The sequence below is a fragment of the Ammospiza nelsoni genome, chromosome 5, assembly GCF_027579445.1.
Source record: "Ammospiza nelsoni isolate bAmmNel1 chromosome 5, bAmmNel1.pri, whole genome shotgun sequence".
NCBI lineage: Eukaryota > Metazoa > Chordata > Aves > Passeriformes > Passerellidae > Ammospiza > Ammospiza nelsoni.
Window position 1 is genome coordinate 48,830,586 of NC_080637.1, and position 26,915 is coordinate 48,857,500.

The window sequence follows — 26,915 nt, forward strand, 5'->3', positions numbered from 1 at the left end:
CCTGAACTTCATGGCAGGAGGCTGACAATAGCAGAAGGGTCTATTTTTCCCCCCCAACAATGTACATGGTACAAATGTACAATGCAGTGATATTATCTTATACTGAAAACATGATACACATTAGGTCTGACATGCACTCTGGAAACCAAAGTCAGAATTCACCCTGGAAATCCAGAATTTCTATTTTCCATTCCCTAAGGCTGCCTAATATCCTGTTCTTCCTTCCCTTCCTTCAAGACCAAACCATGACCAACACCGTCCTTTCGTAAGACACATCATGTTCAGATCCTCCCTCCCTCCCTCCCTCCCTCCCTCCCTCCCTCCCTCCCTCCCTCCCTCCCTCCCTCCCTCCCTCCCTCCCTCCCTCCCTCCCTCCCTCCCTCCCTCCCTCCCTCCCTCCCTCCCTCCCATATGTTTATGGTCTAAAGGTTTGATACAATTGGCCTGAAGGTCAAAGACTGTTCCTATACTCCTTCCATTCCCAAGTCTTTCCCTCTTACAGGGTTGGAGAACTACTTTTTGCCTTCTGGAAAGCATCTTGGTGTCCAGAGCCAAAGTTCATGCAGGGGAGCCAGGCACTGTGATCTCATCCCACAAAGCACAATATTAACTTTAGGCACACAAATAATTTTTCTTATTTGGCATAAACTCATCACACATTTTCTCCAGAGTGCTACTGGATAAAAAACTAAGAGCTCAAAATCACTGCAGGAGGGGAACTAGGAGAAGAAAGAACATGAAGACTTTACCAACATCCTGGTTCTTCACATACAGGTATTCCACTAAGGTTTCTAGGCAGGCAACCACTGCCTGAGAGAGCAGCAAGTCTTTCTGGAATACCAAGAGAAAAAACAAAAAAACAAAAAAAACCAAAAAAACAAAAACAGTCAACAGCTATTGCAAGAGGAAAATTCATAAAGTGCCAGGATCAGAAGAGTATGCAGCACAGGAAAATAACACCTTTCATCTCCTTCAAGGAATGCAATGTGCTGCAAATTATCTGTCACATCAAGGAGCCAGACAGAGCTACAACTACTTATTTTGAGACTAAAAATAATAAGTAACAGCCTCCAAAGAATAAGGATAGGAGCCCAACACAGCTTAAGTGTTAAATGGAAACTGATGTACTACCCCTGGAGCCCAGAATCACTTGAGCAAGTTAAATGTATGCTGATGCACCCACTACCCCCAGAAGCACCTTGTCAGGGGCATGGGGAATGGACTGGGATTTGTTATACATTTCCCACATCTGTCCCTATGGATGTGGCATCCCTGCAGAGAAAGAGATGGGAAGACAGAAATTGTCATTAGTACACAGAATTTCAGCTACCCAGTTGAACAGCAGGGAGTACTGCATAGCTTGATTTACCTTCTCTCTCACTGCACTGTGCTGCAGCAAGAGCATTTTCCCTCCTCCTCATCACATATCTGTATGGGGTTGAAAATGCAGACAGAAGAAAAAACAAGCAGGCAGCCCCTTTGATTCTGCAGCAGGGTGGTTTCTCCTCAGGTTACTGTTCCTGCTTGAAGCCCAACACTACTGTTGTTCCAAAAGTCATATTTTACATACCTGCAACTGGACATGCACCAGAAGGTTCTGCAGACTGACAACAAGTGAGAAGACCTGCTGCATGGCAAGGGGGTGCAGGGCAGTGCCCTGCAGTGATGATGGCTGTGGTTGAGCAGCATTTGGGGCTGTGTTTTGGCCAACAATCACCAGCAAGGAGGAGGAGAAGTTCTGTCGCAGGACAGCTCTCAGGAACTGCATGATGCTCACTAGACAGGGAGATGCTTATTAGTGTGTGTCAGTGTTTTTCTCTGCTCTACCCTGTGTGTTGGTGCTTGTGCAACAGCATGGGAGAGGGTGATGAGAGAATATGTAAGCTTAATAGCCCACCGGAGTTGTCTGGCAGCTGCTGACAGCTGTAGACAGGAATGGCAACATGAGTTTCTTTGTAAATCTCCTTCTTTGAGACACTAACACAGTTCACACTCAGTTCCAAGGAAGATCTGTCCAACTACAGAACTTCCCTTTTCCCCTTCTCACCACCAGTTACACATTTACAACGTCAAATGGACCAAAGTTTCCAGATTCCCTCCAGCACCCCCACCATTCCATTCCATTCCATTCCATTCCATTCCATTCCATTCCATTCCATTCCACAGTCACTAGTTCTCCTCTGCTGCTTGTATCATGGTACTAGTGGCTGCTTCCAGACAAATCCCCCTAACAGATGTAAATACCTAACAGCAGGATGGGCTTCTTATTCCTGAAGATGACTGTATTCAGGACTTCTGTAAGGTCTACAGAGAGTGTCTGGTGAACCTAGAAGAGAATTAAATAGAAGTGAATAAGTGGTGCTGGTTTGGAGCAGATAGAAAGCTCCATTATGTACTCACAGTTCTTAGACAGTATCCCATGATGACCACTGAAAACCAAGGGAACAGAAGGGAGTTACATCATTGGACCCTCATGTTTCTCTCACCACTAGCCTGAGCTGCACAGCTTCCAAACCACAGCCTACCTTGTCCATCTTGTTCTCACTACTCCCTGCAGGACCTCTGGCATGTGGCTGTCAGCCTGCCAAGCACATGAAGTGGCAGAAACAGCCACCACCAAGGCGGCTCTACCTTAGCCACAGAGCCAGGCAGCAGGACTGAAGAGCCAGGCAGCCAAAAACCAGCAGTGGCCAGAAGCTGTCCTTGCCTGCTGCAGCTGGGGCCTGCTGAGAGCCCAGAGACAGGAACTATTGCATGGGTGTAAGTGGCAGAGGAGTTTAGGGACTTGGGAACTCGGTGAAATAGGAGTGGTGGGTTGAGAGGGAAATCTGCAATACATTGTTTCCTTCACAGAACAGCCATTCAAGAGCAAGGGCGTGAAGACTCAGAGAACCCCAGAAGGGTTCAAACTCTTCAACAAGCCAGAGAGTTGATATGGGAAGGCAGGCAAAAGGATCACAGGACTGATTCCTTTAAATACGCTTCTGAAGAGAGAAATATTCCACAGAGAACTAGGAGTAGCTCCTGCAACATGGTGGCAGTGGCTACTCATCTTAGAACTGACAATAGCCTGCCACCCATGAGCCCTGTTTATTCACAAGGTAAAGCCAGCAGCAGCAACACAGTTAAGATGGAAGTTGGCTATGGCCAGACAAATCCTCACTATTAACATCAGGCTGAGATGAATGTGGCCATTTCTTGAAGCCACTATTTTCCTCTAAAAACTGTAGGCTCAGGGAGACAGCCTGTCATCAGCTCACATTCACAGCCACAAAGGTGCTGTTATGAGTCTCCAGGATGCTTTGTGCAGCTCCAGCTACACTGAACAGCAGAAAGCAGCAAGAGAAGTGACTCTTCTGCTTCCTCCCCTTCAACAGAAGATTAGAAACACTGACAATTAGAAATGCTGAAGATTAGAAACATTGAAGCAGTCTTGAAGCATTTCAATTTCCCAGCTGTATCTGCAGTTTCTGTCCTCATCTCTGGTGCAAAAGCATTTCTGGGTTGTATATCATAGCACAACAAGCCAGTGGTATTGATAAAATCCAGCAACAGGCTTATAAGCTGCTAAATTATTGCACTTCAAGGATCAATAGGAGCTGAGAGCATCAGTCCCACAAGATGAAGCTCAATACTTGACACTTGACACTAGAATGTCGTTTGGGACTGGCACAGCACCAGACACAGCCCTGACGTGGAAACTGAGAAGGCAGGCTGTACTTAGCAGCTCTCAGAGCAGGGCCAGGCTTCATTCCCACAGCTGACAGCCTGTACAAGTACCATGCTCTGAGCCCTAAGCAGAGGCTGCATGCTGACAAAGTAATGAGTGCAGACCTGGTCTGGGCTGGTCTTCTGGAAAACATCTTCCCTCAGCATTAGAAATCCAACCCTTGCTTTTCTGTGCACATGCATGCGTGTCCTTAATGTGATTTTATCATCTGCAAACAGGTGTTCCAACTCCCAAAGAGCATACTCTGCTGGGCATAACTGCAAGAGCAGAGCTCACAACTCATTACATGCTCTCTAACTCCATACCAAGAGAGGTCTGGGTAGGTACTTCAAAAGGAAACGTATTCCTTTGTATTGACATTGGAAAATGCTTCCTTCAAAGTTGTAATTCCATTAATAGCTGACAACTCCAGCTTAGATGTCTTGTTGGACTGCAAAGCATCAAATACAATGACAGCTGCCCACATTCATAACAGCTTGCTAATATTGAACACTTACTTGCCAATAATAGGTTCTATCTCACTATTGATCATTTTAGTAATAAAAAAACAGTTTACAACATGGGAGCTGTGCCTTTCAACCCTAGTCTTCCCTTGAGAAAGGTTTTAAAATATATTTTGCTCTGTCCTGAAGAGGAAAATAATTTGGATCAGGAAAGCTGGGTATGCACTTCTCCCCACAGGATTTGCACCTCTCTTTAACTCTTCAATGATTTGTGTCTCAGACCTTCTGGGACATGCTAACTTCCAGTCCTGCTAGAGAGGTGCAGCAGGGAATAACTTGTGGACAATAACAAAAGAGAAATCAACACAATCATATTACAGGCCAAAGCAAAACACTTTCATATATATATATATATATATATATATATATATATATATATATACACACATATATATATATATATATATATATATACACATATATATATATATACACACTTACACACATATTTATTTTTAAGGTTTATCCATGTGCTGACCCTGAACACTGGAGGGGTTTAGAGTGGTTCTAACCTCAGTATTGTAGCGATGCTGATAAAGCAAAAGGGATGCCACCAACAGCCATCCAGAGCACAGCAAGGCATCTTCAGATGACAAGGAGGCAGGTCTGGAAGGAGGGGACCACAGCCAGGTGCATTCCAAAACCTTCTGCAGGAGTTCCAGCAAGGACACATTGGAGAGCAGCACAGCTACTGCTGCATGAGAGAAACAAAATCAGAGAGGGTGATGGGATGGCACAGGTTAAACAACCTTGACAAGCACAACAGAAGTGCAGAGCACACCCCTGCTGCAGTGAGGTAGCCCAGCTGCCACAGCTCATCTGAGTGAGGCTGTCCAGCTACTGGTATTCATCTCCCAGAACACAAGCAATTGCTCAGCCAGCTAATCAACTAACAACACAGTAGGAAAGTCAATTAGAGCTTTTCCCTAGTATTGTTTAATTTTTTTGAACTATGACAATACCAGGATATTTCAAGCTAGGCACTAAAGGCCCACTGCTGTGTTTATGAACAAGAAAAATACAGTGATTCTGTCTTTCAGCAGCTAATTCTTGAATCATGAGAAGGCAGCAAAACCAAACCAAACCCCTCAACTTAAAAAACCTCATCCAAAGTATGAAATGGTCTTTAATTATAATTGTGTCTGGATGGGGAAACATCCACCTTACCTGCTAAGACAGTTAGAATACAGTCTCTGTCAAGCTACATCCTCACTGAAATTAACTTAGCAATCAATACAATCCTTCCTCACCTCTCTGTTGACTACAAGGTGTTGTCTGATGAAGACTCCAGTACAGAAAATTCAAGGATGGCTGCAGGAGGTCAGTGTCCCTTGGCCTGCATTTCCCACAGAGATTACAGACTGGAAACAAAAGAACAGGTGTAACAAGGACACCAACTTAACAGAGCACCTCAGCAAATGAAAGAAGTCAGTCAGTGGGGAGGGAATTCAGACAAAGTGAAAATAAACACAGCATAGCACAGACAAAGCAACAGGTGTTTTCTCTACAGTGTTTGCTTTTGAGTGGACAGTGCAGTGAAGGATGAGTGCAGAAGCGGGGAGAGGAATTGAAAAAGGTACGTTAGAGTGCACATATCACATTGGGCAGTAATGAATCCAAGAGCAATGGACTTTAGGTCATCTGTTTCCACAGAGAAAAACCTGCAGTGTGAGTTATCTGCTTCCACAGTGTGAGTTTGATCCCAGTACTAGAATAAGTATAAACAACCAGGTGACTGTCTCTCATGGCAACCAGACTGGGGAAAGCCATGGAGAGCTGTGCTCCCCCACTCTCACCAATTTGCTCACACCAGGAGTAAAATGTCATGTTTGTTGCAAGCACCAAACTTAGCAACAATGTTTAGTAAGAGTTAGGGAGGGAAATCCAGGACTGCAGGGCTCAGCAAAACTGTCATTGGAGATCTTCTGGAGAGCTTAAAACTTGAGTAAGCAATTCTCAGAACACACACATCAACACGCCCCTTCTATCTAAGAGGCCTCATTAGAGAAGTGTCCTGCACATCCACCCCTAGAGAACACAGCTGGGCAGCCAAGGGGGGAATAAATGGGGTGTCTGAGGTAGGGAGAGAGCTGTGGGGAAAAAGAACAAAGCAGAAAGCAAGAGAAAAGGGGCTTGTGGCTCCTGGGAGAAGCTGAGCTGTGTTCTAAAATCACAGCGGCTAAAAAGGCTGGGATAAAGAGGCTGTGGTTCCTCCAGACCCCCAGTTCCCTTGGCTAATGAATATCTGAGAAATGCCACGTCTTTACAAGGGCAACACAGGCAGCTCTGAGATATGAAACATTTCAAATTGAAGGGGCTAGTCCTTCAAAGTCTGCTGGAGAAACCAATTTGTCAGAGTGGGGAAGAGATGAGAGGACAGATCAGCTGAACTTTCCTCCTATTATCTTTTCTTTTTTCACAGCTATATGAACCTCCAATAGCCAAGTAAGAAGACAGAAGCCACCAAGTAAGGATCACCAGACAAGGCAGCAGGTTATGGTATGGTAAATACAGCCTGCTCTTCTGCCTTTGGGGTGGAGTGGGCAAGCCCTGCAGTTGGTTGGGAGCCATATACTCTGAATCCACATTCCAAGGAAAGCCCAGTTTCACTAGACTGCTGGTTCCTGATAGCTGATTAACAGGACAAGACTGTAGCCTAAGCCCCACCAGACTGTAATAGCAAGGATGGACAGGAATGAGTCAGGAAGCACAGCAGCCAAGTGGTCACGTGCCAAACCAACAACAGCCACTGACCCTGAAATCTTGTCATGGTCAGGTGAATACTTTGGCCACCTTGTGAGGTTTCAGAGAAAAAAAAAATCATTGTAAAAGCAAGAGGAAGAGAACCTGGGCCTTGTTAACTGAGTTAGTTACCACAACTCTTTACAATGCTCTGGCTATGAAAGCATCTCAAAGCAACCATTACCATAATGCAAGGTCAATCTTCTCTCAAAGGACAAGGAGCAAGCCCCTAATCATCTTATGGAGCAATTAACAAACACTTCCCTGGGAGAAGATGAATGCACATACTCACCCTGGTGAAGCAGCTTGAAGTCTGTGCTGTCCAGCTCCCTTATGCCCTTGCTCCGTAGCTGCACCAGGAAAAGAAGGCTCAGCAAAACAGGCAGGTTCCTGTTGGCTAAGAAGGGCACAGACAGCTCAGCTTGTCAGTGAACTCCAAACTGTTGTACCTTAAAGTGTGTCAGGAATTGTTAATTTTCTGGCTGCAGGATAAGGACACACACACACAAACACACACACCCACACCCACACACAGAGAGCCCCAATGTTTTTCTCATCTCTACAGTCCCCTCTGGACCAGGTCCCCTTTCTGTCACTCTGGCTTGGCCTGAGTCACACCTGAATCCTGCCTACACCATTTTAGAAGCAACTAAAGAAGGGGGACAAAAGATCATTCATACCCTTCATGAGCTATGTAGGGAGCATGTTCCTCACACTTTGAAATTGATCCTGCTAATAAACTAGAAGTCATTAGCCCTTTCTAGACTGCTCCCTTCCTGCCCACTTGACCATTGCTCTTAGTTTTGACAGCAGCCCAGCTGCACAGCATTTGCTCTCCTCCATCTAGTGAGACTGCAAAAATGCTGTCCATCCCATCCTACAAGGAAGGGCAGAGACAGAAGTGAGAACCTCACACATTGGGCCTGTATGTAAGGAAAATGGGGCTATTTAGACCACCAACCCCACAGAGCAATCTTCGCCCTATTATTCACTTTTTTACAGTGCTGTAAACAGGTTAAGATTTTGTACTGTGTACAGCCATACCTACAGCAAGCAACTATCATCTCCAGTAAATGTTTCCACAAAGGCACATGAGTTTTCAGTTTTGAGGAGAAAACACTTATGGGTGTCTTTAATGTTAACATATTCCTGATGGAGTCCCACTGTTGGGCCTCCTTCTTGTCTAAAAGCAGGCTACTGTTTGAATAGGGATGCAGATCCCCTGGACTTAACTACCCCAGGCCTCACAGAGCTGCCTGTGTGCTGGGAGACAAGGAAGTCTGTCTCCAGAGTACATCTGGTGTTTGACTTTCTGCATGGGTTGCCAGGATGTCATTTAACAAGTTCAAGATGCAATACAAAGAAGAGCTACACATATGAGCAGCAGCAGAAGGGCTCAAATCTTGCAAAAGCCATTTTTGTCCTACCTCCATCACCAGTGATTTGGAGGAATAGGTCTGACTCCCTATAGGAAATGGACACTTTTCCTCCCCACAGCTCCTGGCATCCTTAGATCAGCAGCAGAGGGATATGCAAGTTCAAATGTGCACAACTCCAAACAAGATCAGACTTAGCAGATCTTGTAGCCTCATGCTCTACCATGCCCCTCTTTCAATGCCCCTCCTCCAGCCTACTGACTTTGCTGGAGGTAAAGCAAAAACACTTTCCATCCCAACTGCTGCCCAACAAAACATTCCAAACACAGCAGAGCTGTTAAAAGCATCAGTGGCCCCCTCAGGAACAAATAAAAGTTGTGCTAAGTCTCTACCCCGAAAGAGCCAAGGACATCCTTGCACTGCTCCCTCTTTCAGTTCAAGCTCACAGACTGGTTTGCACAGCACCTTTCTTATTGGGACAACAGTTCCAAAATCCCAGACAGGGCTAGTAAGGAAAACAGGGACTTCCCTCAGTCACAGCTTTGCTCCCTTTGAGAGACTTAACAGAGTTATAAGATCTGATGATACCACAGTCCCTGTTTGGGGATCAATACCATGAATGGTTCAACACTTGCTCCTGATTTCTGTGTCCTGGGAACTGTGTATCCTCAGGCACACCCAGCTGTTTTGCACAAAGAAGAGGCAAAAAGGAGGATGTCTTTCAGCCACCACTTGGGCCCCTATTAAGCAGGAAGATTTACACAGAGAGCACAGCTCTCCATTTGAACACTGACAGCAGTATAAAAGAACCTTGCTTTGGTTTAACAATCACAGTTTGAAGCCAGAACAACCTAAATTAGAAAAAAGGCTCTCACTTCAAAATGAATCTCTGAAAAAGGAAATTAAATTAGTACAGTTCTGTCCATTTCCCCATGCAGGTAAGTACTGAAGCTACATCAGCAGTTCAGAACCACTTTATCCCAGACTGTGTCCCTACGGCTAGTTGATCTTACAGCAAGACCAAATCACAGAGGTGGGGTCACCTTGTAGGGTGGCTGAGCTGCTCTCCACCAGCAGCTGTTGCAGAATCTGTAAAAATCTGCTCCGAAGGAGGTCACAGACAAGCACATCCTCATTTCTTTCCAGAAAGGTCCTTAGAGTCATCAACACCTTCCAAGCCACTTCCACAGAGCTTGAGCAGACCAGGTCCTGCAAAGGAAGAAACAAACACATTACCTTTCTACCCTGATTAGGCAGAAGTCACCACTGTTTAATACCATTATGGTAATCTGGTGCCTTGGGAAACAGCCTAATAAAGCACCATTAAGATTAAGTATCTCCTGATTAAATAGAGAACTGAATAAAGCAGAAGGACTGATGTCTGTTAGGCACCTCTGAGTAATACCCCATTTAAAGAATGATTTGGATCTGTGAGTGTAAGGGTAACATATATTTAAGGTCACAGTTTTAGACAAGGGAGAACCAAACAAGAGAACAGAATCTCTGGTACCTCTGCTCTCCATGTTGTTTTGAAAAATCAGCTTGCATATTGAAGATGCTTGTCTAAAATCAAGCTTATGAGTCAGTCCATAGTTCCCAACTTTCAAAAGGCTGGCAGCCTTTTATGTGTAGTAGTAACATAACTAAACTGCATGAAACATAGGTAAGCTGGGCAAGCAATCAATCACAGGAAAGGGGAGAGTCATGTACACAGCTCACAAGCCTGCCTCTTGACTACAGGGCTTTTTCTGGAGTCTCTGAGCTGAATCCCACAGCCAGTAGGCTTAATTTGGGCATAGTCTTCATGTTGAGGTACATAACATTAAATTGCACAGCATGTACAGAGGCAGTTGTATAAATATCAGACAGAAAATGCCTGGTAGTGCTGACATAATATAACCATCTCAACACATGTTAGGCCAGCACTACCTTTCCTCTCTTCCTGCAGTAGTCCTGGCTACTGCATTGCAATGGTAGAGTTGAAGAGGTAAACAGGAAACTGGTCTCAGCAACTGAGCCTACAGCCTGCCTGGACAGCTTGCTGCCTCCCAGTAATGCATCCAGGCTTTGATGATGCAGAGAAAATGGCTGTGGGACCCCATACCCAAGGAAAGCAAAGAAGGAAAGAACAGGCTGTCTGTGCCAGAAAAAGCTCTCTAGTTCTGAGATGAGTTCCTGTCTCTAGCAGAGACTTTCACAAACAAAGGGCAGGGAGATGTTGGCACAATTATCTCTGCTGACATAGATATGCTTCATATGAAGTTCAGGAATGTAATCTAACATCTCTGCTCTCTGAGAGAGCACCTCAGACCTGGAGCATGGAGAAGACAAGTGGGACAGTGTGTCATCATGACTACATTCACCCCCAGATGAGCACACAGAGCAAAAAATGACATGAAGCAATGGCCACAGCCTCTCTGGTCCTGGCAAATGCACCATTGTGTTAATCAGTTCCTTCCTACCCAGAAGCCCAAGGTCTCAGATGAAGTCACTAACCATCTGTTATATCTAATCCAGGCAATTATTTAAAGCAGATGAGCAAAGAAGTCATCCTTGGAAGGACATTCATTCTTGTTTCACTGTACCATGCAGAGGCCTTTCCAGTCCACTAGTGCATTCAGAGGCTTAGGTTATCCATCTCATAAGTTTTCTTTCCATCTGACAGTATATTTAGCCCTGCATATTGCACTGTTTTATTAGTCCATCTAAATTCAGATTGATTATGCTCTTCCACAACTGAAAGGTGAATTGTCAAAGCCTGTGACTTATTACAACTTACTTTAAAGACTGGAACAGAGCTAATTGAATTTATTTCTGCAAGAACATATGGCAAGACAGAGAAGGGAAAGCAGGAATGTTGTACAGTTCAGGGAAGGGAGACGCCATTTATGTTTTGCTTATTGACAGACCTGCTTCAGTTTATGGAGCGACAGGTTCCAGAACTACTGCCAAAGGTAACAGAGTGGACAAGCCTCATGGGATACTTCACTTCCTTAATTTGTCCTGATAGGTGAACTCATTGCTCACTTTTACTAATGCTCTGCAGTGTATCAAATGCCTGGATGCTGTTACCTACCCTGCAATGTCATCCCAACTGTGAAAGAACTGCCCCACCTGAGAAGCCTCCTGGCAGTCATTTCAGTAACATCAGATATTAAAATTTAGCCATAGCCTCGTAGATCAGAACAAACATGTTCTGTAATGCCCAGTGGATGTCCACTCAGAGTTAAGCCTTGCTTCCTCTTACTTCTTTACCATCTGCTGACATGGGTTTGCCTTCTCAATGATAGTTAGTTTTAATTTCTCTAAGGGACTGGAGAAGAAATATCACAGTTCTTAGCTTTTGCCCTTACAAGCAAATCTCATGTTCTTCTGTGGAAAAGTTAGCAAATATTTACTATATGACTGGCTCAACAGTCATGGGACAAGAGACCACTGATGGGGAGGGGTGATGGGAAGGTGAGAGCAGTGGAAGTGAGAAAAAGCCTCTAAGCAGCCATCAGAACACAACTGTTTCATGAGTACATGGGTTAATAAAGCTCATCGCACCAGCTATAGGCAAACGCACTAGCCTGCTACTTCAAGACCCCTTTCTCTCCTGAACTCACTAATTTTCCCTGCCACAAGACTATTATTTTATCTTTTAAGAGCAATAAAACATGCTATTTGCTGTCCTAAAAACTCAAGAGTACTTCAAAATTCTCTGACAAGAGTCTCCAGTTAAAACAAGGCAAAATGAAAACCTCAATCAAACAGAAAGCTGTGCCCTCAAGACCTGTTCTCTGCACACTGCTTTTTCACAGTTCTTGTTCATTATACCCTTCTCATCTATGAGTAGCAAAGCTTTGCTCCCAGATTTGCAAAACAGCTTCTTCAAAGGCTGGCACTGAAGAATCTGAAGTACCCAGCTGTGTATCTGGATAGGGGAAGGAATGGGATTTTTCATGACATACATCAGCACAACTCTTCAGATCCTTGTCCAGCCAGCTCTCAGAGAATCTCTTCCTGTCACAGTGGATGGATGACAGAGAAAGAGATAACACACATACAAGGTCCCATTTCCCACATAAGGCTTCCTTGGCAGGTGGAAGTCTGTGTACACACACATGGCCCCTTCTGTCAAAATCCTTTATTTCATAACATCACTAAAAGCTTTAAGAACTAAAAAGCCCCCAAAATCAGGGCCAAGATAGCAGCCTGTCCTTGTGAAAGCCACATACCAGTAAAATAAGCAAAATGCTGGAATTGCTCTTCAGAATGGGAAGCAATGGATTGGCACTGTTCAGCTGATCTGATGAGCCAAGATCAGATTCTTCAACCTCAGTCTGCTTGCAGTCTTCCCAGGAAAACCAGAGTTGGAGGACTTGGTGTCCAAATCTCCCCATGAGCTCAGGGTAGCGCAGGAAGAATTTCAGCAGGAGAGGACAATGGACATAGACCAAGCTCAGATCTGGAAGATTATCCAGGATCCTTCTTATGGTAGACAAAAACCTCTGGTAAAGAGGGAAAGGGGAAGTGAGACAGAGAACAAAATAACCACTAATACTGAATATAAAGCATCTGAAGTGATGAGACTTTACTGCAAGAAACAGTCACACTGCCTTTTCAGTAGACAATCAAACACATCAGTTAAACATCATTTTGTGAAGCCCATTTGCATCACAAAGGCTAAGAAACCTGTAGGCTTTATACAGAACTCAAAGCTGTGCAGCAGCAAAGAGCCATATGGGAACACTAGAAAGCCTGCTGCAGAGGCTGGAGATGTGTTTGGGAGCCTGAGCTATGAAATTCAATATATTCTGTGTGTGAATTCACAGCCTATCCAACGCAGTTACACTTCCCACACATACACAAGTTTATTCTGTCATATCTATATTCCCCTGTGGATTTACATAGTTAACTTTCCAGGGTGTAGATGCACTGCACAGTCTTCACTCATTCACTGCTCACCACCTATGCCAAAATACTTTCTACAAGAAGGTTGATGTAAGTGGGGAGAAACCTTAGCTTCAGCAAAAAGGCTCCAAGAGGTAGGAATGAAATCTTTTACCACATCCAGGGCTTTGCCTTTGTCCTGACAGACAGCAAGGAGGTAAACTGCAGCTCTGAGTATGTGTGGAGGGAGACAGTCTCCATGGTCCTGTGCTGACAGGAGAAAATTTCTTACAGCTAGAAATAATTCTGCATCTGGAACAAACCTGCATTGAAGGAGATTGGAGTAGAAACAGTAACAATAGATATGCCTTACACACCAATTCATGGCCACTTGCTTTGTATAGTTTTGGCTCACCTGTCCCCAAAGCTGTAGGCAAAGTATAAGAGCAGTACAAAACAGTGCTGGTGGCTGCAAAGAGACTGATCCAAAAAGAAAGGCTCAGGGGTTTCAGACAGGAGGAGAAGGCTTTCAGCAATGGTGTAGTTTAACTGAGGCAGACCCTTCTGCAGGAGCTCAGACATCTCCCGCTCTAGAAATAAAAACATAAGGAAATGATGAGCAATGTCTGTGGAATAACTCCACAGTCTGCATACACCAAGCACACCTCTGTGATTTGGCATCAATAGTGGTGTGAAACCTGATTTAACAGAACTGGCTTTAAGGATGAAAAGACACTTTAAGGATGAAAAAACACAATCTGTTTGAGATTCTGAGCCCTTTGCTGATGCTGCCTGTATGGCAACCAACCACTGCTAATGGGAGAAGTGGCTTTTCTGATGTAGAAACTTTCACCTCATTTGTTTGGGACTTACCTATTATGGAAAGTTACAGTTACAGGAAGGCTTTATAGAGTATGCCAGAGGGAAAAAATTACCTTAATCTGCAGATATGCCACTTGACAGTGGCAAGTAATTTTGTTTCAATTAAGCATGCCCAGCTGTGCTAATAAATGCCCCCATGTAAACAAAACCATAGGTAGATGAAATGCATTCTTTCAGGTAGGGTTCCAAACTCTTCAAAAGGCATTTTCTCAGCGTTTTCTGTGCTGGTCCTTACTGGACCAGCTTAAAAACAAGCTGGGGAAAAAAAATCCCTCAGTCAAGCTTTGTGTGTCCTGCCTTCCCTTCTCCTTTGTCCTTTTCTATTTTTTTTTCACCTGTTGCCCAAACAGAGGGTGGCAGGGCCTCAAACTAAATTAAGCAATTTTTCTCTTTCCCCAAACTTGCCCTCCTGAGAAGAAGTTCTCGTCTTCTCTGTGGCTGAGTAAAGGTTCAGGCACAAGCTGCAGAGGAAGCTGGAACAGGTGTGATTCAGGACAGGATTACTGTGAAGAAGAACAGAAAGAGACAGTAAAGGAGGCTAGAAATATCCTCTTCCTACTTCTGATATCACACACTGTCTGCCAGAACCTAATTTTACTGAAGGATCACATACAAACACCTGCCCCATCACAAGAAGACTCTAGGAGCCAGCCTAGGCTTCCAGGCAAATTAAGAGTTCCCAATGGACTGTCAGCTCACAGATGTGGGGGTGTGTGCAGTGACAACAGTGAACATCTTCATACCTTGGGCCCATGTGAATACAGTGGGGTACTCCCACAGCCATCACACCTTGTCTACACAGAGAGTCCTATAAGGACAGGACCCTAACACTGCAGAGAATGAGAGATGTTTAAGGGCAGCTCACAATACAATGATTCCACTGGCAAATGACACTTGGATTTTTTAGCAATGACACTGCCAGGGATGAACACTGAAGAATGCCAAAATAGCAACTAAAAGGGTGAGAACAGCTATTTCCAGGCATTTCTTTCTCTCCAACCATCTCCTTGCAGAACAGGACATAAGCAGACATCTGTAACACGCCATCCTTGGCACAGCACAGGGCTCTATTCAGAAACCTGGATCACTCCCACCACACACCTGTGCATTCACAGGCACAATGAATTTGTGCATTCACAGGCACAAATGCCCTCACTCGAAGTTCCACACTAGTAAACTGGACTAGGAGCGCTCTGTGTTTTGTTTACTTTTTAAATGAGGTACAGTCACAGGAAAGAGGAGGTGAAACATCTCTGCAGACCCACAGAGAGTCTCCCCAAATACTCCTCAGCCTAGAAATCATAGCCTCTACTACAGGAGATCTTTTACAATACCTGCTACTGAAGCTATCCTCCTTCCCCCCATTTCTAATATATTATCACACCATGAGGAACAACAACAGTGGTAGTAAATGCTTAGGAAGCCAGAGCTCAGATGGAACTGATGCTAGTGGTACTTCTCTTCAGAACACCCACTGATCTGACTACTCCAAAGTCAGGCTGCTCTATCTGTGCAACTCACGACAGAGCACAGAATTCTCACAATGCCGTGTAAATCCATCCACCCCCTACCAAACTGCTTCTCCCTTCTCCCACATCAAGCTCTTCCATTGTCAGTAACCATTTGCATTTTTCAGTAAGACACAACCATTCCTGAGTCTCTCATCTTGCCTAATCAGGTGTATTAGATAAGGCATGATCTACTTTCTCATCTGGAAATTTTAGGCTCACTAACAATGCACACATCACAATACCTCTGTACAGAGCAAAATCTGGCCTTCAGCTCCAGTGTCAGTCGGATGAAGGACGAGGATGCTAGGCAGAAAGCAAGACAGAGATGTCAAAGGAGCACAGAACATGTATGATAAGAAAAAGAGTAGGCAGGTCCCATAATGACCCCCACACATCTCCATACAAGCCTGGTGAAGAGGGCAGGCCATCCCAGTAAGAATATACATATTAGGCTGCCTCTCAGAAAGTAAACTACTCCAAGTTTGTGTGTGAGGAGAGTATCTGAGGTTACTTTGTTTTCTCAGGAGGAGACGTGAAGATTTGCCCATTTCACATGTTTAGAACAGAGGAATTGTCTACATCACCTCTCTGATGTGTGAAGGCATACATAGACTAAACTAGGATTTCTACACAGGAAAATCCCACCAACAATTCCAGCATAATCCCTGTCTACAGGAACAGCCAATTCAATTCTGAATTATTCCAGAGGGAAGGATAAAGCTAACACAACATTCTTATCCAAAATGAAACCTCTCCCATCATCATTGCTAGACCAAATAACTTTTCCATCCTGCTGAACACAACTATGCACTCTATTCTTATTCTATAATAGAATAAGAATATTCTGTAATAGAATCCTCCACATGAAGTCTCAATGTTAGGCTCGTTGCCTCATTAATATGCAGTAGCAGCAAGTTCCACCAGTTAAGAGCACAGAGAACATGATCCCACAATACCCTCCTACCCAGCTTCTTGGAGAACTTATTCCTCATGCTTGGCACCACTGTAAAGAGGGTACTGAGTGCTGAGATGAAAACCTCTGTCACTGATGGGCTGACAGCCCTTTCCAGATAGCTCTGTGGGAAGATAAATACATCAGGTGCACAAGGTGCTATAAACACTGAAGGCAGCAGCTTCCTTCCAGCCTCCTGCCTGCCCAGAAAGTCAGGTTTCTAAATCCAAACAAATGGAGTAGCAATTCTTTAACGAAAATGCCTGGCAGCAGAGCAGGCTCACAGAGCACTTTGAACACAACTAACTCCCCTGCCAGCGCTATGAGCTGTGCTGGTAACTCTGCAAGACATCCCACCAGATAAGAAACTTCTCCTGGACTCCAGCAGGCAACCAGTTAGGCCCTCATGCACAGTGACTGACGCTACTGCCCACATTGCCCTGGGAGTTACTGCTCTCACAGGTCAGATGGATAATTCTCCTATACAACACAGGACATATGTTTAAGTGCAGCTGACCTCAGCAACACTTAACACCTGTGCCTCAGTGTTTCACTGAGCAGTGGCAAACACAGGCATTTGAGCTCTCTACAGAATCCAACCATGAACTGTTTAGAACAGAATGACTCAACTCACTCTTGTTGAAGGTCACTGGACAATTTTCTCACAGTCCATTAATTTTTACCCAAGTTCAATGAGCAAGAAACAGAACACTGATTCCAGCTTTGCCAAACTGGACATGCACTGCACCCTCCCGTCAGGGAGGAAAACAGCAATGCCACTGCAGCTGCCTACCAAGAGATTGGTTAAGAAAACACCAACCAAAACATCTCCAAGCTCCTAACTGCAAGAATCCATACACCAGTGCCCGCTACAAAGCACAAGCAAACTTTATTAAATGTTAGGAACCACAACAAAAGTCCCACTCTTTTGACAATTCTGCTTGAAGTGTCTTAGGGACAGGCCTGTATGGAGCACTAAAGCACTCATGAGTCTCCACAGCTACTTTTTAAATCATGTCACAGGCCTTACTGAGGAACAATGCTCAATACTGCCCATGCTGACTGGGCAGCCTCATCAGTACCTTCTGGGAAGAAGCATAGAAACAATATTGCACGTGCAAATCATGGCAGCTCTCTGGGACACAGGCAAGTTTTGAAAAAGTGGCAGAAGGGGAAACAACAGCTCAAGCACCCTTCATTTTCTGACACATCTGGAGCTGCAATGGATCCCACAGCATGGTAGGTAGGCTATGGGATGGCACAGCCTGAAGAAAGACACTGACATCCACATGGAAACTTCATGAATTTTTGCACCCTCTGAGAGCATACACTGTCATTTGCATGAACTATGCAATTCCATATTTGGCTGTGAAAAAATGGCAAATGCCACAACTGTTCTTGGTTTACTTGACATGTCCTCTTCCCCAAAAAACCATTTGTGCAACCCACTCTTGGTGCCTGACAGCACCTTTCCAGGTACCCACGGAACAGACCAAGTTCAAAAGAAATCCTACCATGACCATGGGGATGCAGAGACTGTCACAAATCCTCAACAGGAACTCAGAGAAGTTGCTTAGTGTGTCTTTGCTCTCAGAGTTGGGGGCAGTGAAAGCATTCTCCTGGGCCATGAAGTCACCCTGGAATTCCACTGCTAACCTACAAACACACAGTGGATAACAGAGGGAAGAGGAAACCTCCTCACTCTGTAAAGGAAGCCAGGAGATACTACATTTTAATCACAATTTTCATCATAAAGGACCCACAAACATTCAATGGGTTGGAAACAGAGAAATCTGGCAATCACATTCAGTTACCTTTTGAGTGAAGCTATTAAAAGTCATCAAGGCTGCACAACAGTACACACTGGGAAAGGAAGACTTAGTTTCTGTGAAGAAAGCATGTGCTGTGGGAAGATCTGGTGTGGCAAGACTGGTTTTCAGCCATACCAGAGTGCCTGATGCACAATACAGCAAACCTTGTGAAAATCAGCCAAGGGACCATTCAGATGATATAAAATCCATGACAGAACCTGCGTGCCCTCTAACACAACCCCGAGACTCTGGGTCAGTGCAGAAAGGCATGTCTGATTCTGACTGAATTATCTTAGCCAACCCAAGTGATGCAAGGCAAAAACTAATTTGGCCAGACCACCCTAAAAGTTGATCCTGATTCATTCTGATTCATGCACAAACTCATCCACCACTGTCTGATGTGCAGTTAAGGGTGCCAAATAGCTCTGATCCAGCAGAAAAGGTAAAGTTGGTGCCTATAAACCCACTTCCAGTACCAAGTCACAGACATGAGCAAATCCAAGGCCAGCATCTGGAGCAGATATGAATTTGTTAAATGGTTAATCCCCTCTGGCAGTGAAACAACATAGCAGAGCATAAGAATCTACTTTCACACATATCTTCCAATAGTTCTTACACTATCAGCAGCTTTGGTGAATTTTCAAGCAGCCCCTCAAAGCCCAAAGACATGAAATAAACTGATAGGTCCCAGGCAAATTTCATGGGAGACATATTCAGGTGTCACAAAATTTTCACTATTAATACATACCCCTGACTCTGCCGTTTCACTGACCAGTGCCATGCACTGAACTCACCTGTGATATTTCTGTGGTGGGGCTGGGTGGAGGAACATAGTCACAAAGACAGAAGAATGGACAGACATGGACACACACCACCCACCCACCTTCCTGACTTGGCCTCACCTGCAAGCATTTCTGAAACTTTCCAGGGTATTGAGCAAGAACTGACCCTGTCTCTGAGGAACTCTCGCAAGATTTCTGTTTGCTGAGTGACTCTGAGACATTGAGAACAGGACATCACCCTGTTAAAGGAGAGAAGTCTTTAAAATCTTATGTCCACTTTCAGAAAAAAACCAGCCTTCTCCTCTGACACCAGCAGTAGGAGGAACAGCACATTGCACTTCACTCCTTCACACCACAATTTTTTTACTACTGTGCTTTCCCCAGAGATGGCTGAGTTAAACAGCTTGTGTGCTCTTCCTAGGGAGGACAGAGTTACAGAGCTATTAATTCTGCACTGCCATCTCTTTAGAGTCTGTATTACCATGATTTGATCTAATCTGAGTTTTAAGCATTTCAGCTAATGGAGCTTTAAATTCTTCTGAGAAAACTTTGTGTTTTTAAAAATTTTCTTTCTTCCAAATACTGTTCAGACAACACAGAATAGTTCTTCTCCTTGCTTAGCAATGAAATCTTAGTAGTTCTTCTACTTTGGCTCAGAGTTTTAAGCAGCTATCCATGTACTAATTCTTGTTCCCACACAGCATCCCACTGAGTTAAGCCTGAAGCCAACTGAAGCGTCAGAGCTAATCATTTGCCCAAACTGGGAACAACTTGGAACTCAAAATCTGCCTTTAAGCCTTAACCTGTGGTGGTGGTCTTCTCCAGAGGAGGGGGCACAGCTAAACACTGGTGCCTGACAGTTCAGAATTCCTTCTCCATTTCATGCTGAGATACCTTGGCAGAGGTATCATAATTTCCCCTTTTCTCCCTTTAAACACAGCCTGCTTATCCTCACTATCTAATTTCCTTCCTGTGAAGCTCTTAATTCTGAAAGGGACACCCAGCTCTGTGTGTGTGGAAACTGACTGGCCAATGGGACAGAAAGCACTTCTGCCTTCTTCAGGCAGAGAAGGCCAATATCTAGTACCATAGAACTTGGGTCTAAAAAATGTTCATCGTGGATTTGGAGTTCTGCTACTCCTTTGAGGATTGAGGTGTTCTCCCCACTACTGGCACGAAATCTAAACCTACATGGCTCTAAGCCTACAGCAAGAAGGGCTCAGCCCTTGTCCTTTCATTAGCCATCTGCAGCTGGGGCTCTTCTCAGAAGTGCAGAGGTGCCAGCAGCACACCACACTAACCACAGATGCCAGGAACAGAAAAGGGTTTATAGTTCAAATAGTGGCTAACAACTCCCTTGCTGAGGGATCACAGTGCATATATGGTGACACTCTTGATCTGAATGTAGAACAAGAAATATTCATTGCTGAAAAAATAGATTGACCAATGTAAGGTGAGGGTGGGAAGAAGGGGAAGTTCAAATGGCTTTGGAGTACTGGACACATAAAGAGAGTAGCATCCTCAAGCAGTGCCCCACAAAACTTCACTGATTTAGAAGGATATCATTCACCAGCATCCACCTTCATCTGCTTCAAAGTCTGGTACCATCTCATCTGCTTCAAAGTCTGGTACCATCTCAAGGCAAGAGGATCAAAAGAAACAGCAGAGAACCAAACATCCACGGGGGATGTAAGCAAGGGGATGAAACACATATAAAACATCAACATAGGAAGATCATCACTGTCCTGCTCAGTCCTACCAACAACCAACAGCTTTTGACTTACTGCATGCCTCTTACTACTCTGTGGTAGGGAAAGGTCAGCACATCGCTTCAGCACTGCCTCCAGAAGCTTCTGCAGTTCTTCATATGGGACTGGAGGGGAGCTCAGATGGTCCTTCCTTAACACATGAAGACAAAGACAAGATGCACAGTCCCTGCAGGGGACATTCCACTAGGAAGGCAACACCATCAGAAATAATTGCTCTTCTGATGGAAATATGCCACTGCCACTGCTCTCCAGCAGAGCACAGTAAGGTCACAATATCTGAATAGTGTCTTCAGCCACACATAAACCCAAACACACCCCAAGTGCTCTGTCTGCTCTCACCACAGTCAGCAAGCCCATGACTGTTCACAGTCTTATATTTATTATTCTTATCAATCTGGATGGGGCACAGAGTGACAAAGCCACAGCAGCTGCTGTACAAGCCTGCCTGGAACACTAGGTCCTTCCTGAAATTACTTGCTGCCTGCCACAGCTTCATTGCTCTGGCAGCTTTCCTGAGGTGGGTGGGAAGCTGGCTCTGCTGTACCCACGCCTGCCTCAGCCACAAGTCCCACTGCAGAGCATGTTCACCCACACAGCCACGGGGGAACTGCAAAGCCCAAGATGGTATCAACAGATCTATCTGAAGAAAAGTCTGCAAATACATTCCTGCCTACCTCAGGAAAGCAGCCACAGCTTTCACAGCCTCCACTGCCACCTCCAGCACTGGGCAGTTCACTGTCTCCATCAAAACATCAATGGCTTCTATGCATACACCTCGGTTGGTGAACAATTTGATTTCCACTGGTTGCCTGTGAAGACAAAACAAAGCAAGCAAGGAGAATGTTGTCAGAGGTAGGTAACTGCAGTGCCCTTCCCTCATTTCAGCAAATGGACAGCTGAGCCATGAGATTGCAGCCATGTTTTTCAGTACTGAGAGCCAGCTGCTCTCAAGGAGGTACTCTCACACTTGAGCAGGTAGAGGGTTTGCTATAAAGAGGAAATTTCAGCCAATCTAAAGCACTACCATGACAAAACATCCACAACCTGGATAACTGCGTGACTACTCGAGAACACTGTCACGAAAAGCACAAGAAAAACAAGCCTTGCAAAATATAGTGACCTCTGTGCCTTGGACTCTATGTTCAGGCCATCTGCTCTGGCATTTGTCAGTTCATCTAGCAACTTATATTTTTAAGTATACAAGCAAACATCACTGTCCTAGAGGATAATGCCATGAGAATAGCTTCTCTCACTGCACTCCTAATGCCAGATGCTGCCAGGGCAGGAACCTTCACAAACTTGAAAAGTAAACAGGAGAATAAACACAATCCAACTGCCTTGACAATCCTCCTCAACAGTGAGCATTTTGGCCATCTGTGGCCCAACACCTTTGAGCATTCAGCATGAGAGCATGGAGGGACAACAGGCCATTAATCCCATTATTGGACAGAGCTGTGTAAATGGCAGGCTGTGTTCATTTGGCTCCTGGCAAGTCAGGTACAGCTGGGGAGGCAGGGGGAACACAGTTACATGCACACAAGAGGCACAAACAACCTGCCAGAGGGTCCCTCCAAAGTGAAGCAAGAAAAGCAGCACAGCATGACAGGAGCCAGATTTGGGAGCCAAAACTATTCCCTGTTATTCAATTTTCACAGTCATACCTAACTGAAGAAAGCCCAGAGTACATGCTCTCATGCACAAATAGGAAAGCAAAGTGAACTTCAGTAGAAATTACACTAGTAGGCCAGTTATATGGCAAAAAGGGAACAGAAGAAGAACCACTCTTTTTAGTCACTCAGTGGGATGGAACCCAGCTTCACAGCCACCTCATATTCTGCTGTGAGAAAAAACTGTGAGGTGGGCATGGCAAGGAAAAGGACTTGTGGAACTCAGGCATCAGGAGCCATGCCACAAGTGAGGCACTGAACTTCCAAGTTGCTTCTACTCACACTGGGTAATTCTATTAATCCTCTGTATCTCCTTTCGTTAATCACTGACCTTCTGAAGTAAAACACATCAGGAAGAAAAAAGTCTTCACTGACTCATGCAGGGAAGAAGGGATGGAGGAGTATTGCTGACTCATTCAAGCAGCACAAACCCACTTTCAAGATGGTGCACTGTGATATCTTTGGGGCCTGGGGGGAAAGTGTGAAGGGCAGCACCCTTCCAGCTTCCTGCAACCTCTCATCTTTGGGGCTCAAACTGCACCTGCCACTTTGATTATGCTGGGAGAGACAAGGGTCACTCCGGGGAGAGCTACCCAACATTCCCGACATACTGCCAAGGGGAGCAGCACTTCCTGCATGGACCTCACCAGAATGTGTGGCTCACTTACACAAAAGAATCCAGCTGCAAGCTAAAACCAAGATGAGAGGTTCCAGCACAAGATCCCTTTCCCCATTATGATATAATTTTAAATAAAACATGATTTCTAAGGCAAAGCTCAGAGAAACAGAATGGGTGTACAAGAAAATGAGAGCAACTGCACAGAGTGTTCTCTTTGTTTTACAAGCATAAATGTGTAATTAATGTTCCCCATATCCCAGTTTCTCTTTTTGACAGATCCCACACTGGCATCACCACACTGTTCTAGCATTGTTGCTTTTTCTTCTCCTTTTTACCCTGCCACTTGCTACAAAATTGACTATGACATTTCCAAAATTCTGCTCAAGGGCTCTCTTGGGGGATCTAAGTGACAAAAACGAGACTCTGTCACTAGCATGACAGGATAGGAACAAGATCATAAAGGCAAGAACAGGAAGCACAGAAGAAAAACAAGCCAGTATATATTATTTCTCAGCAGAAAACAAGAGGAAAAAAGTGACAGAAGACATTAATATTTCAGCCTAGAATTTGTTTTTGCAGTTTGAATTTAGCTCAGATGATGATAGAAGACCAGAGGCCATGGAATTTGCATACTTTGTTTTGTCATAGAGGCACACTTAGCAGGAGCTGGCCTGCTCACAAATGCCTGGACCTTCCTGGCCTTGTCTCCTGCTCTGTCTACAGCTGAAAAGAGATTTAACCTCCCTAACTGTCAAGGAAGCAGGACGAGGAAGATTTAGTGGTGGATATAAGCACAAACAGGACAAGCTGGGAGGTTTGGAAAAAACCATCAGGCCTTTCTTTGCAAGAATAAAGGAGATGAGATTGTTCAGCATCATCTTTTAAACACAAAAACTCTTGTGTGTAGATATCTGGTCTTGGAAGAAATTCTTAAAAGCAAAAGCCTCACAGTCTCTATTTTGAAGTACCAAACTCTGCCTGCAAGCCTGACAGGGCTCCCTTACCGTTTCAGTATTTCAGTGAAGAGCAGGAGCCCTTGTTTGTGCAACTCCACATTGTTCAGCAGCAGGACACCTTGGAGACTCCTCACCAAAGATTCAATGCCTGTACACGTTAAGAAAAGTCACAGAGAGGCTTTTAATGTTCCAGATTCCAGAATGGAAGCAAAATTAATTTTTAAAAGGAAGAAAGATTTGAACAATTATTCTTGTGAGCTACTGAGAGAAACAACTGTCCAAAACTGTTGAATGTTCACTTATCTCTCTCATAACATGCCTCAACCTTCACTGCTGGAGATAAGTCCCAAAGAACAGAAGGAATTTAACCATTTTTCCTAAATCCACTCTTGTCATATCCACAGAAATACTTAATAGTAACTCAGAGAGTGTCAATCATGATAACTGGTAATTATAATGAATTAGTGGTCATCAGAAACTCATTGGGACAATGACACTATAAATTCAAGCTATGCTGGACATCACAAATATGCCTGATAGGTACTTATTTTCAGTCCTTTATCCATCCTGACTGGAAATTGTGGTTGTGTGTAAAGTGCTGGAATTCAGCTGGAGGCACAAGAATGACTGCAGTCACTGTGCCAGCAAGGCTGATGACTCACCATACACAGTGTGACACTTGGAGAAGAAAAGGCGCTCTTCAGTCAGGAGGAGTAGGCAGCAGTACACTGACCAGATGAGGATTTCACTTTTGCACAAGAGACACTCAAAGAGAAACTCTGCAAACATACACACACAAATAAGGTCACTCTGTTAAGAAGCAGGCTGCTCACAGCATGGCACAGCTGCTCCTAGAACAGAGCAGAGGAAGGAGGAGGAAACGAGGAGACATAGCAACAGCCACAGGGAGAAGGGCTGTACCATGAAATGGCAGGAATGGAGAACACAGTAGATGCTCAGGGGTATGCTAATCTTCAAAAAGAGGTGACTGGAGAGCAGAGACCCATGGGCAGGCATCTTCCCAGCACAAACTCAGTAGGAAGGAGCTGAATTGTGGATCTAGCCTTTGGCACAAATGAAAAGCCACAAAGCAAGCTTTATCACAGATGCAGTGACCTTTTTTCCTCATGACTTTTACATCTCCCAAATAATTTGTATCATGAAAGTATTTCTGTCTTTTGGGATTACAGAGAAATAATAAGCCATCTCCCATAGCTGCATTCTAAAGATAAATCCTAGACCAAAATCTGAGCAAACTTACAATATTTAGTGGAATGAAATAAATGGAAACCAGTTTGCTTAAACTTGTATCTAAGGTCCTGCAAGAAGGACCTTGACCTGAAGTACTCGGCCAAATTCACTCCTAAAATCACCTGGTACAAAATGGCCACCACATTATGCCATCAGTGGATTTCATGGAGCCAGCCTGATTCCTAAACCAAACAGCCAGGGGCAGATTTGATACCGGGGAATGAACAATAAGATGCTACTGCATTTGTTCACCTGGGACATCTGCATGGATAAAAGCAGGAGCATATCTGCTAGGAGAGTGAACCAGCACTGCAGCCATACAGTGAGAACTCGCTGCCTGTAACATCTCATCTCTGGTTAACAAGAGCTGTTGGGAAGCAAACGTCAAAAGGAGAAAGGAAGTCAGCTATACAGCTGTGAGTAGGACACAGCTTGTTCTACTTTTTAAAATTTAAAACATAAATTAAGGTCTCTCTTTCGGCATTTATTTCACAGATTAAACCTGCTAAGGTAAGATAAAACACTGAACCAAAGAGACTCAAAAAGGCACATGAGAACTACAACAGAGTAGATCATGAGTAAGAATAGTTCTGCCCCCAGGCTTAGTCATGCTGGTGCTGCATGTGCTGTATCAGACCTCAAGTGTAAATGAGTAAGATCAGCTAAGGCCAGAAGTAAAATTTTCCCCATTCCAGGATGCAGGCATGAACAAGAAGGTGATCAACAGAGGTACCCCTATTGCTGGTTGGGGTACTATGTACAAATTACAAAGGGGATGGGACAAGCATTAATACACAGACCATTGTTCTACTTGTCCTTTTTACTTCTTACATAATTTTTCTGCTGACAAATCTTATAGCTACTATTTAACTCTAATCACAGTTCTGCAGTCTCTAAAGCTTACCTTTTCCAGCTTTCCCAAAACCCTCTGATTTTAAACATTCCCACATCCCCATTTCTCAGTGCAGCCTCTATTGCTGGTGTTGGTAACAGAACACTCTACTTTTTTATATATACAGTGCCTCAGATAAAGGTTCATTACAGCCAGCAAATTATTTATGTGTACCACCAATTCACTACTACTTCAGCAATCACCTTTTTGAGAACAAGTGGCAGTGGATTTTCCCCTTCTAAAAAGTTAGGGTTCTCAGTCTCCTCCTCTGTCTTTGCATTATTCATAAGAATAGATACAAAATGGTCAGATTTCAGCAGCTCCTTTAGCAAGCCTGCAAAAGGAAGAGCAAGAATGAGCACCATATCGAGCAGCACAGTGAGGATTATATTAACACACAAGTATTTACAGACTAAGACTTGTTGCCAACTTCTTCCCCTCTCCTGGAGGGCCCCACCCCCAATTTAGGGAGCTTCTTCTCATTGTGTCCCCAGATGCTGCCATGACCCCCATGTCTGGCAATCCCTTGTTGCTGATACTTTTTGCTGGTCTGATCTGCTCTCTGTTCCTTCTCGGAGTCACATATGTACAGGGTGC

The 26,915-nt window shown here is 44.4% G+C and overlaps 1 protein-coding gene across 1 annotated transcript in view; it reads right to left on the reverse strand.

The window, feature by feature from the left end:
* MEI1 (meiotic double-stranded break formation protein 1) overlaps positions 1–26,915 on the reverse strand; it is a 38,212-nt gene that overhangs the window by 3,966 nt on the left and 7,331 nt on the right. The window contains exons 7-27 of the mRNA XM_059472571.1: positions 26,522–26,652; positions 25,679–25,793; positions 24,838–24,954; positions 24,224–24,323; positions 21,608–21,742; positions 20,949–21,063; positions 19,285–19,403; positions 18,086–18,227; positions 16,584–16,695; positions 15,862–15,922; positions 14,514–14,611; positions 13,642–13,816; positions 13,402–13,549; positions 12,572–12,844; positions 9,395–9,560; positions 7,268–7,372; positions 5,484–5,594; positions 4,746–4,927; positions 2,245–2,326; positions 1,571–1,776; positions 750–831 (exon numbers count right to left, since the gene is read on the reverse strand). Coding sequence (XP_059328554.1) covers positions 750–831; positions 1,571–1,776; positions 2,245–2,326; positions 4,746–4,927; positions 5,484–5,594; positions 7,268–7,372; positions 9,395–9,560; positions 12,572–12,844; positions 13,402–13,549; positions 13,642–13,816; positions 14,514–14,611; positions 15,862–15,922; positions 16,584–16,695; positions 18,086–18,227; positions 19,285–19,403; positions 20,949–21,063; positions 21,608–21,742; positions 24,224–24,323; positions 24,838–24,954; positions 25,679–25,793; positions 26,522–26,652 — 2,775 coding nt within the window. The remainder of the gene's footprint in view (positions 1–749; positions 832–1,570; positions 1,777–2,244; positions 2,327–4,745; positions 4,928–5,483; positions 5,595–7,267; positions 7,373–9,394; positions 9,561–12,571; positions 12,845–13,401; positions 13,550–13,641; positions 13,817–14,513; positions 14,612–15,861; positions 15,923–16,583; positions 16,696–18,085; positions 18,228–19,284; positions 19,404–20,948; positions 21,064–21,607; positions 21,743–24,223; positions 24,324–24,837; positions 24,955–25,678; positions 25,794–26,521; positions 26,653–26,915) is intronic.